The following is a 16,879-nucleotide window of genomic DNA, read 5'->3' as shown; positions in this document are numbered from 1 at the left end:
TAGGCTTAAAATTCATAAAGTGGGCAATAAACACAGGAGATTGACAGTCTTTCATTGAAACCATTCAGAAAAAGGGGAAGGGAAAAAAGACTTTTGCCTTGTGTGTGTAGTGCCTTTTATTGCACTAATGTGAAATGATTCGATGTGATGGACAGCAGTTTATCAAAACAAAATCTCATTAAAGTCTGTCTGCACTTTGCCCTAACTCTCCTTTGTATAATAAGATCATGAAGCTGTCTGTGACCAGTCAGTAACCTGTGGTAACCTGTAGTGTGCGTACATTTATGGGTGATGAATAAAACCATTGTTATCACCCTTAAATTTTGGCATCAGTATTGTGCTAATAACAGTTGGAAGTTTTTGCTTTATCAGCAGCAATGATTGGCAAATAATCAGCTGTTTTGTAATGGGAAGCTTAAAATAGCAGCCGAAGACATTTGAGTTAAGCTCCATGGAAAAAGACACTGCTGCATTTATGATGATACCATTTTTGTTGTGTAAGGATGACATGATTGTTGTTTTAGCTTTTTAGACATACAATGTAATTAAGAATAATCAGTTTTCCCACACATTCCACAAAGCCACTGAAGCCCAAATGCTAATAACCAGGCCCTTAAATTTTGAGTGACTTCTGCTGCTGCGTGGACAGCCCACGGTTGCAGATGTATGTCTCAGAGTAGTATGCGGCTATTGTGTGACTGCACTCTTCTTACAGAGATGCGAGTCTCAAAAGAACTTGCTGATAAATAGCGAACTGTTTAAGATTTGACCATATCGCCAGTTTAGATAGATTTTGAAGTATGGAGGAAGGGAATCTGTATATAAGTGCACATGACATGCACTGTGGTGTTTGCAGTCTGTAACAGACATTCAGACTACAAGTTTAAAAGACTGTGTAAAAGAATTTGTAATTTGTGTTTACTGGAAGTAGTAGGTGGTTGTACCAATAAAAAACTATGTTGTGTTAGATACACACACAGATATGTGTAGTATTTGCCCCATAATTTGTGTGAAATGTGTGTGGCTGCTTTTAAAGTTCAGAACATCAGCGAAGACATCAGGATTTGGGCAGGGGGGTTCAGGAAACAGATCTTGCCTGTAAGTAAAGGTAATAAGATTATACTGACAGCTTTAGTTCATAACTATTCCTACTAAAAGCCATTTATTCTGAAAAAAAAAAAGTTTCTTAAATATTGCTAGACTTTATAACATGTATATTTATAACAATTTTCACAACTTTCTTGACTGTTTTAGACAAAAATCTGCATGAATAGATCTATCTAAAAATGTTTATACATTTACATACTTTTCTGTATTCTTTTTCCCAACTGTTTCTGTGCTCATTGCTTTCATCAGTGTGAGTATGCAGTACCTATATATTATGCATGCTTCTAGACTTTTATTGTATTGGGGCCAAATGAGACTTTTTACTTTTTGCATGCTTGAGACTAAATGTTTGCTGAATTTCATCTTTGTTTGCTAAGAGTCTTAGACTCAAGTGCTTAATTAAATGTCTGAAAAATAAATTCATAAATTTTATCAGACTAATACTATTTGTCAGAAATGAAGCATAGAGGGAGCAAACAAACGATACTGTAAATGTGATATACAGTTCCTTGCACTTCAATGGAGATAATTTTCCACATACAGTTTTAAAGCTTTGACTGCGCCAGGTGGTTAATGTTATAAAAGTTTTCAAGCTAGAATAGCATATTTGTGATGGAGAATAAGCCACACTGGTGTGAGAAGACTTTATTATTAAATGTTCCCATACCAGAGCTTTTGTTTGTGTGTTATTTTACAAAAAATTATACTAAGAATTCACAGCTTTAGATCAGGCCATTATAACTGATGAGAAAATTGATTTCTGATAATGCAAGATGCGTTACGTTCTCTGTGAGAAACTAGCACAAGGCCTCGTCCCCATTTGTGCATGAACCTGTGCATTGAATTCAAATTAAAAGTGAAAGAGTATTTCCCAAGTGCTAATGACAACTGTGGTAGTAATAAAGGAGAGATGTGGAAGAAAGGGGAATCTATTTGCATTATCCATTTTTGGAAGATGCCCTGATGCAGTGGTAGAAATCTAGGATGATGCCAATTACAGATTTTCTTCATTCCTGTGAAAATCTAAGTGGAGACGATTTCAACATGAAGTGTGCCAGTAAGGGTACTGTAATGAAGTCAAAACAAAAAAATACTCCTCAAAGCTGGGAAAAAAGTTCGGTTTTCTCTAGGACCTTGGTCTTGAGACCACTGACTAAGGAGATAGCTTAACTTCCAGCTGAAGAGCTGGAAAGATGCAGCCCATCCCTTTCATTCCCATGCAAGTGCCTAACTTGTCATTGCTATTTGGCAATTTTTTTTTTTGCCCTAGAATTGCTCAGATTACCCTGTAGCCTTGTGGCTGGCACATTCAATGAGTATCTGTGAGACTCAGTGCAGCTGTCTGCTCTCAGTCAGGCTGAGAGGGAAGCTGAATAAATAACTCATAACAAGTAAGTGTCATTCTGGGAAATCGTCCTCAGTCCCTATGAGTGTGGGTCACATTTGCAAAGTTTCTGGTTGCCTCAAGCTGTATTTTCAGCAAAAAACTATGAACTAAGATAATTTCTCAACTCCAAAAACAATAAATAAAATCAAAAGGGCTACTTCCCCTTTTAAATTGAATTTTCCTCCTTGTGGATGACTGTGAGCCACTTTTGTAGAACTAGAGAGAGAGTTTGAATGGAAATGTTTATTTAAGGAAAGCATTTGAAAATTATTTACAAAGTTTTATCCTAATAGTTGTACTAATATTTTATACTTCCGTCACAACTTATCACTTCTCTTTGTTCTTTTAGGCTTTTAAGACCAAGGATGGCTACATTGTGGTGGGAGCTGGAAACGATCAGCAGTTTGTCACTGTGTGCAAGGTAATGGTGTATTAGGCTGACAATACAAAAACGTGTGACAGTTTCTGTGCTGTGTAGGGAAATAGAGACTGCTTCTTAGTGTTGTCCCCCTCCGTCCCCCCCCCCCCCCCCCCCCCTTTTTTTTTAATGAAAGTAAGTAGCAACTATAAATTCTAACTCTGTGCTTCTAGCTGGTAGTTTAGGGCACTGATGCAATTCTGTGATTTGCCTGTGTATTAAGAACACCCTAACTCCAAAATTTGTGTGTGCTGAATCCCCTTCAAAGCACCTGCACAGCTAATTTGCCAAAACATGAACCAGCTAACAACCTCCTATATATAAAATGATGAATGTCATGAAAATCACACCAGTGTCTTTTTCAGGAAGAAATGTGACACTATTTCTCCATAAAACACATAGTGTAGGCACAGTTATTAACATACCCAAGTTAGGAGATGGATAGTTCTTGTATCACCTTAATCAGTAGCCGAGCATGCAGTCCCTTTTCAAACTATTATGTACTGGTCTGTGCTCACAGAGAAACTTGTGGATTTCTTGGAAAAGTATTACAGGACTGTGGGCTGACACGGCAGCGGTGCAGATATGACATCGGAGAAGAAAGCTTCAGCAAAAATATGCGATCTTCCTTATTTTGGATTGAAGAAACATGATTCTCTGGCAATTCTGTTTTTACAGAGGGTAGCTTGAAAAGTTTTAAAATAGTTTTGGATTTTTCACATACTGTTTTCCTGTCATTTCAAGACCTGGAATTGCTTTTCCCTGGACAGTGAATATATTTAAAAAAAAAGAAGTATTGATTGAAGGTGAAAAAAAATCAACATTCCAAACAAAAGATCCAATTAACATGTAGGATGGCACAAGAGAAGTTTTTCAGATAGTATTGGACAGCTTTTTTAAAATTAGTTCTACCTTTTAGCTCCCATTGTTTTTATTTATTTATTTTAGTTTTTTTCCTCTTGGACTTGGGATATTTAGCCTGTACTATTCATACTCTGAAGAGCTGTCAGCCTCAGGAAATTGAGCATTATTTTCTTCCATTTGTTCATATCAGCCATTTCACATCTCCATGGTTGTTCATGACTAATAACTGGAATATGTAGTAAGAAGATAGTGCAGTTATGATTGTCTGAAACTCTCTTCTCTCCTAGTGTGTTTTGGGCTACATATGCCCACCTAGCTCTCTGGAGGAGTCTGCTTCCATTTGCTCAGATTGGCTCTCACAGTAAGAAGCAAGTTAACTTCTTCAGATTTTTCTCAGTGGGTTTTCATCATACAAATGTTGAACCACTATAGTGTGGTCATTATATTAACATGAATGAAGGCTAATGGACTAATGACTGAATAAGTATCTACCTGCCACATCTGTGTTTTTTCAAGGACTCATTGTCCCATAAAGGTAATCTTCCCAGAAGGTCCCAGCACATTGCTGTGAATGTCTTCTTTGTGTTTTGTCACCTGAAGAATTATGCATCAAGTGCTGGTCATTCTGCCATCCTCGAGTAAGGCACAACTGAAAGTCTGGCTCAGTAGATTCTGGCACTATAGTGTGAGCTAGAAGGCACTGAAAATTCAGACCATGCTTTCACCTCTCTTTAGGGTGCTGCTGTGAGACTTATGGTGGGACTTGCTGCTACGTAATCCCTTTGTGATCAGTAATGAGCAAGTGGTACCCCAGAAGATGGGGCAACATGTCAATGATTTGTGTTACTACAGAATCTGAAGAGCCTGAAGTTAAGTGAGATGAATATTTGCCTTAGTCTACAGGCTGCTGGTTCTTTGTTTCATCCTTGTAATGATGTTTTGGTATTTCTAGAATTGAAAGTAGGAAGCACAAAGCGTGAAAAAATTGTGATTGCTTGCTTGTCAAAGAGAGTAAAAGACCAGAAAATTTAGTTCAAGTTTTGGGTAAGGGCCAGATTTTTCTATAAACCAGTTATCTTATTTGAGAGGTGGGAGGTGGGGTGGGGGTGAGGGTGGCTCTGTATGTTAGAGAGCATTTTGACGGTTTCAGCTGAACAGCAGTGATGACAGTGTTGAGTGGTTATGTGTAACAATCAGGGAAGGCCAATGAGGCAGATGTCATGGTGGGAGTCTATTACGGACTGTCCAACCAGGATGAAGAGGCAGACAAAATGTTCTAAAAGCAGCTGGGAGAAGTCTCACAATTGCTAGCCCTTGTTCTGGTGGGGGACTTCAATTTACCACATTTATGCTGGAAATACAAGATAGCAGAGAGGAAACAGCCTAGGAGGTTCACAGAGTGTCGGGAAGATAACTTCCTGACACAGCTGGTGAGTGGGCCAACTAGGGACAGCACCCCACTGGCCCTTTTGCTTGCAAACAGAGAAGGACTTGTGGGCGATGTGAACGTTGGAGGCCATCTTGGGCATAGTGATGAATTAATAGAGTTTTTGATTCTTAGAAAAGTAAGGAGAGGGGTTAGCAGAACTGCCATCCTGGACTTCCGGAGGGCAGACGGGCCTGTTTAGGAGACTGGTTGGCGGAGTGCCTTGGGAGGCAGTCCTGAAGGGCAAAGGAGTGCAGGAAAGATGGGCGCTCTTCGAGACAAAAATCTTAAAGGCACAGCAGCAGGCCATCCCCATGTGCTGAAAGATGAGCTGGCATGAAAGAAGACTAGCCTGCCTGACCAGAGAGCTGTGGCTAGAGCTCACGAAGAAAAAGAGGGTTTATGACCTTTGGAAGAAGGGCTGGGCCACTCTGGAGGACTATAAAGATGTTGTGCAGCTGTGCAGGGAGAAAACTAGAAGGGCCAAGGCCCAACTGGAGCTCAATTTGGCTACTGCTATTAAAGACAATAAAAAGATGTTTTTATAAACACATAAACAAGAAAAGGAGGACTAAGGAAAATCTTCATCCGTCATTGGATGTGGGGGGAAACATAGTGACAAAGGATGAGGAAAAGGCTGAGGTACTTAATGCCTTCTTTGCCTCTGCCTGCAGTTGCAGGCAACTGCAAGAGCAGTTGTTCTCAGTACCCAGCCCCCTGAACTGGTAGATAGGGATGAGGAGCAGAGTGAAGCCCTCATAATCCACAAGGAAGTGTTTAGCAACCTGTTACACCACTTAGGCATACACAAGTCTATGGGGCCAGATGGGATCCACCTGAGGGTACTGAAGAACTTGGTGGAAGTGCTTACCAAGCTGCTTTCCGTCATTTATCAGCAGTCCTGGCTATCCAGGAAGGTCCCAGTTGACAGGAGGCTGGCAAATATGACACCCGTCTACAAAAAAGGTTGGAAGGAGGACCTGGGGAACTACAGGCCTGTCAGTCTGACTTCAGCACCTCAGAAGCTTATGGAACAGATTATCTTGATTGCCATCATATAGCATCTACAGGACAACTAGCTGATCAGGCCCAGTCAGAATGCCCTTATGAAAGGCAGGTCCTGCTTGACGAACCTGCTCTCCTTCTATGACAAGATGATGTGCTCAGTGAATGAGGGAAAGGCTGTGGATGTGGTCCACCTAGACTTCAGTAAAGCTTTTGACGCTGTTTCTCACAGCAGTTTCCTGAAGAAACTAGCTGCTCATGGCTTGGACTGGTGTATGCTTTGTTGGGATAAAAACTGGCTGGGTGGCCGGGTGCAAAGAGTCGTTGGAGGCCAGTCACAAGTGGTGTCTGCCAGGCCTCAGTACTGGGGCCAGTTCTTTTCAACATCTTTATCAATGATCTGGATGAGGGGATCTGCACCCTTAGTAAGTTTGCAGATGACACCAATTTAGGTGTGTCCTGGTTTCAGTTAGGACAGAGTTAATTTTCCTCCTAGTAGCTGGTAGGGTGCTATGTTTTGAATTAGAAGAGCGCTGATAACATGCTGATGTTTTAATTGTTGCAGAGCAGTGCTTACACCAAGCCAAGGACTTTTCAGCTTCTCGCTCTGTCCTGCCAGCAGGCAGGCTGGGGGTGCAGCAGGAGCTGGGAGGGGACAGACCCAGGACAGCTGACCCAAACTGGCCAAAGGGGTATTCCATACCATCTGGGGTCATGCTGAACAATATATAGGGGTGGCTAGCCGGGGTGGGGGTCCAGCTGCTCAGGGATAGGCTGGGCATCGGTCAGCAGGTGGTGAGCAATTGAATTGTGCATCACTTGTTTCGTACACATTATTATTAATAATACTATTATCACTATTATTATTATTATTATTGTTATTATTATTTTCCTGTCTTAATAAACTGTCTTTATCTCAGCTCACAGGCTTCACTTTCCCGTTTCTCTCCCCCATCCCAGAGAGGGAGGGGGGAGGGTGAGCGAACGGCTGTGTGGTGTTTAGCTGCCAGCCGGGCTAAACCACAACGAGGTGTGAGTATTGATCTGCTTGAGGGTAGGAGGATTCTCCAGAGGAATCTGGATAGGCTGGACCGATGGGCTGAGGCCAACTGCATGAGGTTCAACAAGACTAAGCGCCTAAGTGTCATTTAGGGCACAACAACCCCATGTAATGCTGCAGTCTGGGGGAAGAGTGGCTGGAAAGGGACCTGGGGGTATTGGTGGATAGCTGGTTGAATATTAGCCAGCAGTGTGCACAGGTGGCCAAGAAGGCCAACAGCATCCTGGCTTGTATGAGAAATAGCATGAACATTCTTTTTTGCCCTTATCAAAATATTGTAGATATTGATTTAGACTGTTAAAGTGTCCAGAGATTGAGGAATGTGGAATTCAGTGGAATGCTGTGGAAACTGTTAGAGGTATGTTCTGTGTTAAGGTGAAGGCGATTTGGAGCTTAAAAGACACTGAAGGGGGAGAGCCAATAAAGGAAAAGGACTTTCTTACAGGAAGGCCCTCAACACTCTAGTGAACCTTTAGTAAATACAGAGGACGCTAATTCAAACATTGGGATCGCTATTAGAGAACCTTTCTGAGATGAGCTGGTGCTAAAAATACGGAATGTATGGAAGCCATTGCCCTGCAGACGCACTCAAGAGATGTAACAGCTGGCTTAGGCTGTAAACAATTGCAAACATTCTGCTTCAACTGTATCTTTTTAGAGAAGCAATTAGCAAGCAAGAAAGAAAAAAATGAAATAATTTCAGAATCAGTGAAAATGAACTGTAGCTTGTTTGGGGACTGATAATTGCTGAAAAACTTCATAACAGTGCTGGTTGAAGTGCATTTCATAGTTATCAAGAGTTACTAAAGCACATCCCGATGTGTGGCTGCTTCAGTCTAAATAGGAATACTGAGCAAGAGTCTTCAGAAGACTGCTTTTGTGTGCAAACAATTTTGCTAGAAGTGGGGGAAAGAACTCAGAGACTGTAAACTCTGTGTTTCTTAGATCTGTACTGTAGAGACCAACTGTATATCAGGTAAGCTTGAAGGAGAAATGGTAAAGAGCAGTTTAATTCCAGCTGGTCAGAATGAAATAAAGAAAATAACATTGGCAGCATGATACAGAAAGATGAATGACACATTGATGAATAACTTCTCAAATGTGTATTTGTTAAACACAAAAAATTGAGAAGAACATATATAGACAAAGAGTTTTCTAACAGATCTATATTAAGTTAAAGATGAAGTCATTAACGTTAAAACAGTATACTAAGCAACTCAATATGATCATTTTTCATATAATTTATCAAATGAAACCATAGTTTTCTTATGAATTTCTCAGTTGTTTATGCTCTCATAAATAAGTATTCACTATCATTTACTTTGAACAACCTTGCATTTTTTTTTTTCCTAAAGCAGTGATTTTTAATGCCAAAAATAACAGTATCAAAAGGAGGAAATAATTTTAATGGAGTGCCAATATTATTGTTGAACTTTCAGGCAGGAAAAGAAGAAAATTTTCTAAAGCCAGATTATGATATGTTACAATTTTCATAAACTAGATTGTGTGAACATAGATGGAAAAGAAAATATGCAGTGAATTCAGTGTTAATGGAAGATGTTAGAATGCTGTTTTACCTCACAGATAAAAATCTGCAGAAAATTTATGTAATATGATCATTGTTCTAAAATAACTTAATTGGTACTTTGGTTTCCATGCTCAGTTTTGTCACTCTGGGTGACAAACAGGTCAAGGGTGACTATCTGATTTGAATATCTCTAAGTATCTGTTGAAAGAATATCTGTTTTGCTCATGGTTTTAACTCTTCAACAGCTATTCACTTGAGAGTGAAGCTATATCCTTATTCACTCCAGCAAAGTCATTAAAGTATAGTGTCTTTGGTCTGAACCGGTCTCAGAGGTATTAGTAGAATTTTAAGTTTGAAGCAAGTTCCAAAGCGATTGACACCAATCTGTGTATCACTTATATGTGGTAGTACATAGACATATGAATTCAAGGAGTGACTGGACATGTTAATAAAACAAGAATCTATTGAGGACCACTAAATACATGACAGTCTCTTTTTTTGTAAACTTCTTTTCATCCTTCCTCAGTAGCAGATGTTACTGGGATATTTTTTATTAAATTTGAAAAGAACAACCCATTCTGTTTATTTATATTCTATGTAAGTACATTATAGCATGAACAGATAAGTTATATAGTAAATATTGATTGTCCACACAACTACGCTGTCTCATATATGCCTCTACAAAATTCTAACACTTGTTCTCCACATTTAATTCTCTTTATAATATAATTTATATTGTCTTTGCAGGAGGGTCATACTTTTAATATGCCAGGTAGGAGTTACATGTAGAAGATATGCTTCTACTTTCTTGGAGGTTAAACCACCAATTTTCTTTATAAGATGTTTTTGAAGAAATCATAACGAAAAACTATGACATTTCAATAGAAAATACATTTTATTTTTTATTTCACCCTTTTTGAAAAGATTACTGAAATCAAAAGAAACAGTCTTAGACATATCTTTTCTCAGTCTAGCATATGAAGTACAGTCACATTTCTTTTTCCGTGATTTATAACTCAGTGAAGGAGAATCCCACAGATCTCTCCAACCTCAAAGTAATAACTTAAAAAACGTTTTAGTGTTCTACAGTATAATAACAAGAGTTTCTCCTAGTTAATAATCAAAGCTATTGACTAAGATTTGGATCTTGTTTAATTTCTCTTTTTTCTGTACTTGTGTAACTGAATAGGAGGCATTGTCTTTTCATAACTTTCTTGTTTAATTTCTCTTTTTTCTGTGCTTGTGTAACTGAATAGGAGGCATTGTCTTTTCATAACTTCCTAATCTATATAAGATTAAGGAGAAGTAGTGACTTTTGGAAAGCTATCTTAAATCCTTAATGAATTTTCTTTACCTTATAAATGTCTCATGCCAAGCACATGTCTTACTCAGCTTTATTTTTACTTAGATCCTGAATCTGCCTGAAGTTAGTAAGGATTCCAGATACAAAACTAATACACTCAGAGTCCAGAACAGAAAAGAACTTATTGACATATTGTCAACTCGGTAAGTTCATTAAAAGCAAAGAAATGATATTTAATCTGTTAATGCAAACAGTTATGTATAAGGAACACTCATTATGTAAAAATTTTTCTGTAATATTTGAGAGATTTTTTTTAAAGAAAGAATTGAGCTTACTTACTGATATTAACTGTGTCTTTTGCACACATACTATAATGTGGGCTACCAAGAAGCCAAACTATAGTTCTAGGTTTTCAGAAATCATTTAAACTTATTTTTAAACATTTTAACTTAATTCATTAACTTGAATTTTAGTGAAACAACTAGTGCTTTTTGCTTTTCTGGACAAATATCAGTGCTCGTAATGAAATTCTTGGACATTACTTTTGCTGTGAAAGGGATTTTAAAGCTTTCAGTAAGAATTTGTGTACCCAAGGGAGTTCCACTTGACTCTACCCTCACTGTTGGTTCTGTATTGCAGTACTCTGTGCCCCAAATCCTCCCTGGGTGAATTCTTTTGAAATAAAAAGGATGTGTACTTACTGTTCTACAGGAGAATCATCCTATTAAGTACTTAATTAAAAAAATATATAAGATAAAGCTCAGGAATCTTTTAACTGAGAGATTAAAATAGTTTAATTGTCTTCTGCATTATGTTTGAGAAGGCCTTAGTTCTGTGGAGTTCTCTTTGATAAAGAGGAAGGTATATTTCTGCAATATAAGAAAAAAACTAATCTGTAAAGCTATTGGAAGGTAGTTTCAGCAACACTTTGCATTTTGGGTTAAGAGCATTAGAAGCAGTATATCTGTCATTGTCAATAATTCAAGAAAAGTCACACTATCATTTTGACACTTGGCCTGTATGAGTCTTTATTAACAAATGTGTAACAATTTTCATTCAGACACTATTTTTTTTTTTAAAGAAGCGTTAAGCCAGATACCTTGTCTTTTCATTGCATTTGAGAAAAGTTTCAATAGCACACCTTTTCCCCTCAAGCCAACCCTACACATTTTTTGGATAATGAGAACCAGAATAATCTTGCATTTACGACTGCAAAGAGAGTAATTTTTCCTCTTCTTGTTTAGTTGCACTTTTATCTCTCTGTTACCTGTCCATTTTCAGGTATCTTGCCCCTGTTGAAAACTAGAAGTACCAAGTGACTTTGCATTTTTAAATAATTTTGATACAACTGTCCATAATGAACTTTTACAACTTTTAGGCATTGGAATAGGCTGCCCAGGGAAGTGGTTGAGTCACCATCCCTGGAGGTCTTTAAGAGATGTTTAGATGTTGAGCTTAGTGATATGGTTTAGTGGAGGACTTGTTAGGGTTAGGTCAGAGGTTGGACTGGGTGATCTTGGAGGTCTCTTCCAACCTAGACGATTCTGTGATTCTGTGATTGTCTTTTACTTGCCTTCCTATTAGAAATGCAGTGTGATAATAGATGAATCCACTCTTCCTACATTTTTTAAGCCCTTGAAAGGGAATAGGTATCTTTTGATCTACTTTTTAGCTCTTACTTTCTTGACACTTACTCTTAGTTTCAAAGTTGATTTGTTTGGAGTTCATTTCACTTAATATGGTATTTATCTGATGTACTCTGGAACCTTATCGAAGTGCTGTTTTGCCATCCACAGATAATTACCTAATGATGTGGTTGATTCCAAATGCAGGTTTTTATTTTATTTTATTTTATTTTATTTTATTTTATTTATTATTTTTTATAGACAATATCTGAATAAGAAGCTAAAGTTCACGGAACAGTTGTTCTGTGACTAAATTGCCAGATTTGTTTTTATATCTGTAGCTATTAGTTCATCAGATTACATCATTGCTCTGTCAATTACTGCTTTATATCTTTTTTTGTCAGTTTGTGTTCTGTTTTATTAGCACCATTTAGGCTGCGTTTCTGTGTAATTTATATGCAAGTACAGATGTGGCTGTACACACATTTTTGGAGTAGACACTTCCAATAGTATTATGTTATGTCATATTACTGTGAATTCATCTGGCATTCAGTTTTGAAACACTGACTTTAGCAAACACCTTTGGCACTCAAATGGAGGTTGAATATGTTTCCACACGCATTCCATGGTAACTTTCCTTTTATTCACTAACTCAGTTGTTTGTAAAATTACATGTAGTTCATTTTGGATGTTACTTAGAGAATTAAATGAATAGTTTGTCAGTGCTGAAAAATGTCAGCCCTTGAGAAATGAAAGGAAATGACAAAATAGTAATGGCATAATTTCACTGAAAAATACCTTAATTAAATCACCAATTGCTTGATAGCATTGCAGCTTCCAAAACATGGAATATATAAACGTAAGGTGCATTAGTTGGGAAGAAACACCTGCATTCACCTCACATTCAGTTACTATATCTACACTACTATCCACCTCATGATGAATTTATGGTGACAATAACTGGAACAGCTTAAAAGAGTTGTGATTGTCATAGCAGTGAGTTCTATTACAACCACTTTTGTTGAAACGAGCACCTCCTTTGTGTTCTGGAAAGTGAAAAGGAACATGAAAGTCTTTTAAGGATTTAGGTATGCTATTCATTCACATATAATTTTGGTGCTGTGACAGGCAGGTTGCCTCTGACCCGAGGCAAAGCAGCTTTTTCCAGTAACATTGCAATGGAAAAATGAGCAATCTTGTTTGCTGTGCCAGGCTGAGCAGTAAAAAGGAGGTAAAATTTGCATGTATATATAGGAATCTGGTCATCTGTATGGCAGAAATGTGGTACTCTTTGCTGTTGCTTGCATATATTACTGCCATTGCACAGTGGGTGTATGCTTACTTTCTTTACAAGCTGATGTTCTTGTTGAGCCAAGATCCCACCAGAGCTTAGACTTGGCTTCCACTGACCTATATAACCTGTCTCCTTCCTCCTCTCTCTTTTAAACTGCTTCCAGAGGTGTGAGTTACCTTTTTGTTTCCTTTATTTCTTAATTTTCAAAATGGACTAACTGCAATTCATGTCTAGCTCCTGAACACTTAGTAAGTGTAGCAAGGAGAATTCTTGTCCTCCTCATCTAAAGGAAAAAAGATTTCCCAGGTTTTATTTAGGAATAGAAGGAGATGTTTAGACCTACTCAAAGGGTCAGAAAATCCCAGAAGTCCTGAGCATTTAATTTGCTGCATGTGTAGAGCTCAAAATTTTAAATACATCTGAACACTGAATACCAATGAGACAGTTGATGCCTTTCATTTGCTAAAGTAAATGTTAAGCAATAGAAATTCTTTAGCCACAGTTTGATTCTGGAAGTGTGCACAAAGAAAACATTGGTACAATCGGTCAATGTTAAGGAATGCTATTTTTTAAAAGAAGGCTGTATCTTGGGAATTCTTGGCTCAAATGACCTCTGATTTAGATCAATAATTCTACTCACCACCTGCAGTAACTGTGCCAGATTTCAAGGCAGTTAGATAAGCATGGGGATTATATAGCACTTAGAAGAAATTGACCTTTAAACAGAAGACTTTTCAGAAAGGTGTGAAATGACCTATTCATCACAGTCGGATGTCCTGAGTTGAGTAAGAATACAAGATGGAGATGAATATTATTTGAGACATAAATGTAGCTTGAAACAACAGCTCTGAGAGGTGTGAATTGCTCTATTCATTTCAGAAGGAATTTTCTCATCCTTTCTCTCCCAAGAGATCTGAAGAGGGAGGCACATCTGTCCTCAGCTCTTCACCGCAGCCTCTCCTTGCTGCCTGCTTCCATCATCTCAACTCCCTCCACAGAGCACACATAAAAGAAAGAAAGCGAGAGCAGGTAGAGGAAATAAATTCACATATCCATAAAGACAGTCAGATCGCAATAAAAGCAATTGGAAGGCTGACCACGCTAGCATGATAAGCATATTCTGAAATATACAGCTCTCACATTGAGATAAGGAGAAGAAATTACAGAAACCAATCCCAGACATCTTGCGAGGGGGAGTGTTTTCAGTTCCCATCTTATATGGGGAAGTAAGTGCAATGCTGCAAGGAACACTGGGTAATAAGATATTTACAGGGAAGAAGAATATAGGCCTATGGGGTATTTTGTATTTGCTTCGCTACTGGTGCTGTTATTCCTTTCCCATCTCTGTTCTTCTTCCTGCTGTGCCTTTTATTTTCCTGTCCCCATCTTCCTTCTCCACTTCCTACTGCTTATTTCTTCCACTGCCCATGTTTGCACATCTACTGCATCTGCTTTACAAAAAAAAAAAAAAAAAAAAAAAAAAAAAAGGTGTTTCACAGCCTTCTGTATCTTCTTATTTATTTAGGTGACATTTTCCCCAAGTGACAGGAAAGCAGAATTCTGAAAAGTGAATTGCCCTTGGATGTGCTCCAAGAGTCAAATTTGAAATGACCCTACCTGGGTGGAGGTCGGGTTCAATGGCTACTACAGAGGCCCCTGAGACTCCTTGCTCATGTGAGAGCTGACAGACTACAGAGCATTTTGTTTTTTTATGTTTCCAATGGAAACCTCTGGTTTGTGAGTTAGATGTACATCCATCCAAGAGAACCAAATTTTAATTGTTGCTCCCTTCCACTTTTACCTTTGTTTCCTCTGGAAAAGAATAGTGCTAGGCACAACATGGATTATTTTGTGTATATAGAGAAATATACATATGCTAAGACATACGTATGTAGCATGTGCTATAATTTGAAATGCATCTGTGCAAAAGCTGTTATAATGCCAGTTTTAAGAGAAGCTGTTTTGAGGAAGGGAGCTTAATCTGTTGACCTTCTTCCAATTACTCCAGAATTTGAACATTAATCCCACCCTGCACCTCAGTAATGCAGACACATTTTAAAACAGTGCACCTAAACGTGTAGGCCAGAGTACTCAGGGAAATTAACCTGTAAGTAGAGCAGGGTCTGTGGGGTTGTATGAGTGCAAGGGGGAAGGGGAATAGCAGGCATTCCCTCAGACTTTAAAGTGAAGCAGCTAACATAATGAAGAACACAAATTCATCATGATTAGTACTCCTGCAGCTACATCTAAATGAAACCACACTGTCTAGAGAGCTAAATTATTGTAGATTTAGAAGTATTAAGGCTGGAAACAATTCAGAGTGGAACTTCTATTCCTAGGACTTATATTTTAAAAACCTTATTCTTGACTGTGCACCACAGCTGCATGTTGTGCATGTGAGTGTGAGGGGAAAAGGAATGAGCAGGAAGGAAACACCGAGGAACCTGATCCCCAGTTAATGAGACCTTGCTAAATTGTTTCCACCTAATAACAGAAGAGGAGGGAAAACTATTGCAAAATGTTTAATTTGCCTGATGAGGAGCACTGTTAAACTTACGTTTGTTGAGTGTCTATAAACTAGTCTCTGTAAACCCCGTTCCCCACCCCCACCCTTTCTTTTACTAAACCAAGAGTGCAAGAGACTGGAGACTGCAGTCACTGTTGATAATGTTACAGGAATGGGCGTCTGATTGCCTACTCCTTCAGCAAGACAGGTGTCTTTGGTCTGAAAGATGATTGAGTTCAGTGTAGCATAGCTGATGACGTTTAATTTCCCTAATCATATACCTCACCATTGGTACAGAGGTGGTTGAGCTACATGAACACCAGCTGCCATGGTTTGTTTTAAAATGCTGTGTTTTAAATCATTATTAGTTTCACATTGACTTTTATGTGTTGAAACAAGAGAGATCCAAAATGTCTTAAACATCTTGTTTTTGGAGTAGGTAAGCTAATGTGTATTTTCTCGTTCTTATTTTTCTCACTATTTAGTAAGCCTCTAAGTATTTTATTACATAACTGTGAAACTTGAGATTCTTTCTGTAAAATAATTTGCTGACTTTTTTTTTTTTTTTCTTATGCCGTGCATTACTAGCTACAAGGATGCTGAAATCAAGGGATATCTTTTCATTGATTTTTCAATGAATCGTTTTATGTGATCCATATCTTTACTTCCCCTGAATAGTTAAAAGAACAACAACAAAATCTATTTCCCATTATTCTCAATGTGTTTTTACTGATGCATGTTTTTCAGTTGATTTCCACTTCCTTTGTCCTAACTACCAAAGTTGCAGTCCTTTCTCCTGTTGAGAAAAGGAGAGGAAGGCTTGGGGAAAGGAGTTAATCTATTTATCTTTTATCTATTCTAACATGCGTAGTTTAAAATCTGAATCCAAAAACAAATAGTTCTGGAACATGCTGGATTTTGCTACTCAGGAATTGGGAGAAACATATTTTATAATACAGACATATTTTCCTCTCTCTGGTATGCCATTCTTTAAAAATCATATATGGCTTTAAAACAGATTGCAAAACATCAAAATGGAACGCAAATGTGCATTCATTTATATATGTATAGACCATACATTCTACAGCACAAATCCTGCACATAAAAGTAAGGTTTATTAATGTTTCTATTCTAAATGGGTAACATTGTTTCAGGTATGCAGAAATTTAATACAATTTCCAAGGTGAATTTGTGGTACCTACATGTATCTTGACAACACTTTGTGGCCATCACTTACAATGTACTGTAAGTGACATCTTCTAAAGTAGCTGACATATTCATCAGCAAAACATGTCAGTACAATCATGTTGATCCCCAAATATTTTAACTGTATGTAGTGGTTTGCTGAGTGATTAA

At 38.0% G+C, this 16,879-nt stretch overlaps 1 protein-coding gene across 12 annotated transcripts in view; it reads left to right on the top strand.

Moving 5' to 3' along the window:
• Positions 1-16,879, top strand: part of SUGCT (succinyl-CoA:glutarate-CoA transferase) — a 328,922-nt gene that overhangs the window by 120,524 nt on the left and 191,519 nt on the right. For 11 of the 12 annotated variants that reach the window (XM_050709076.1, XM_035552596.2, XM_035552598.2 and 8 more), the window contains 2 exons: positions 2,844-2,915; positions 10,204-10,301. In XM_050709076.1, the coding sequence (XP_050565033.1) occupies positions 2,844-2,915; positions 10,204-10,301 (170 nt within the window). The remainder of the gene's footprint in view (positions 1-2,843; positions 2,916-10,203; positions 10,302-16,879) is intronic. The other variant, XM_050709077.1, reaches the window with a different exon arrangement.

Source organism: Cygnus atratus, chromosome 2 (assembly GCF_013377495.2).
Source record: "Cygnus atratus isolate AKBS03 ecotype Queensland, Australia chromosome 2, CAtr_DNAZoo_HiC_assembly, whole genome shotgun sequence".
Classification (NCBI taxonomy): domain Eukaryota; kingdom Metazoa; phylum Chordata; class Aves; order Anseriformes; family Anatidae; genus Cygnus; species Cygnus atratus.
Note: the sequence above shows the minus strand (reverse complement) of the source record. Positions and strands in the feature narration are given on the sequence as shown.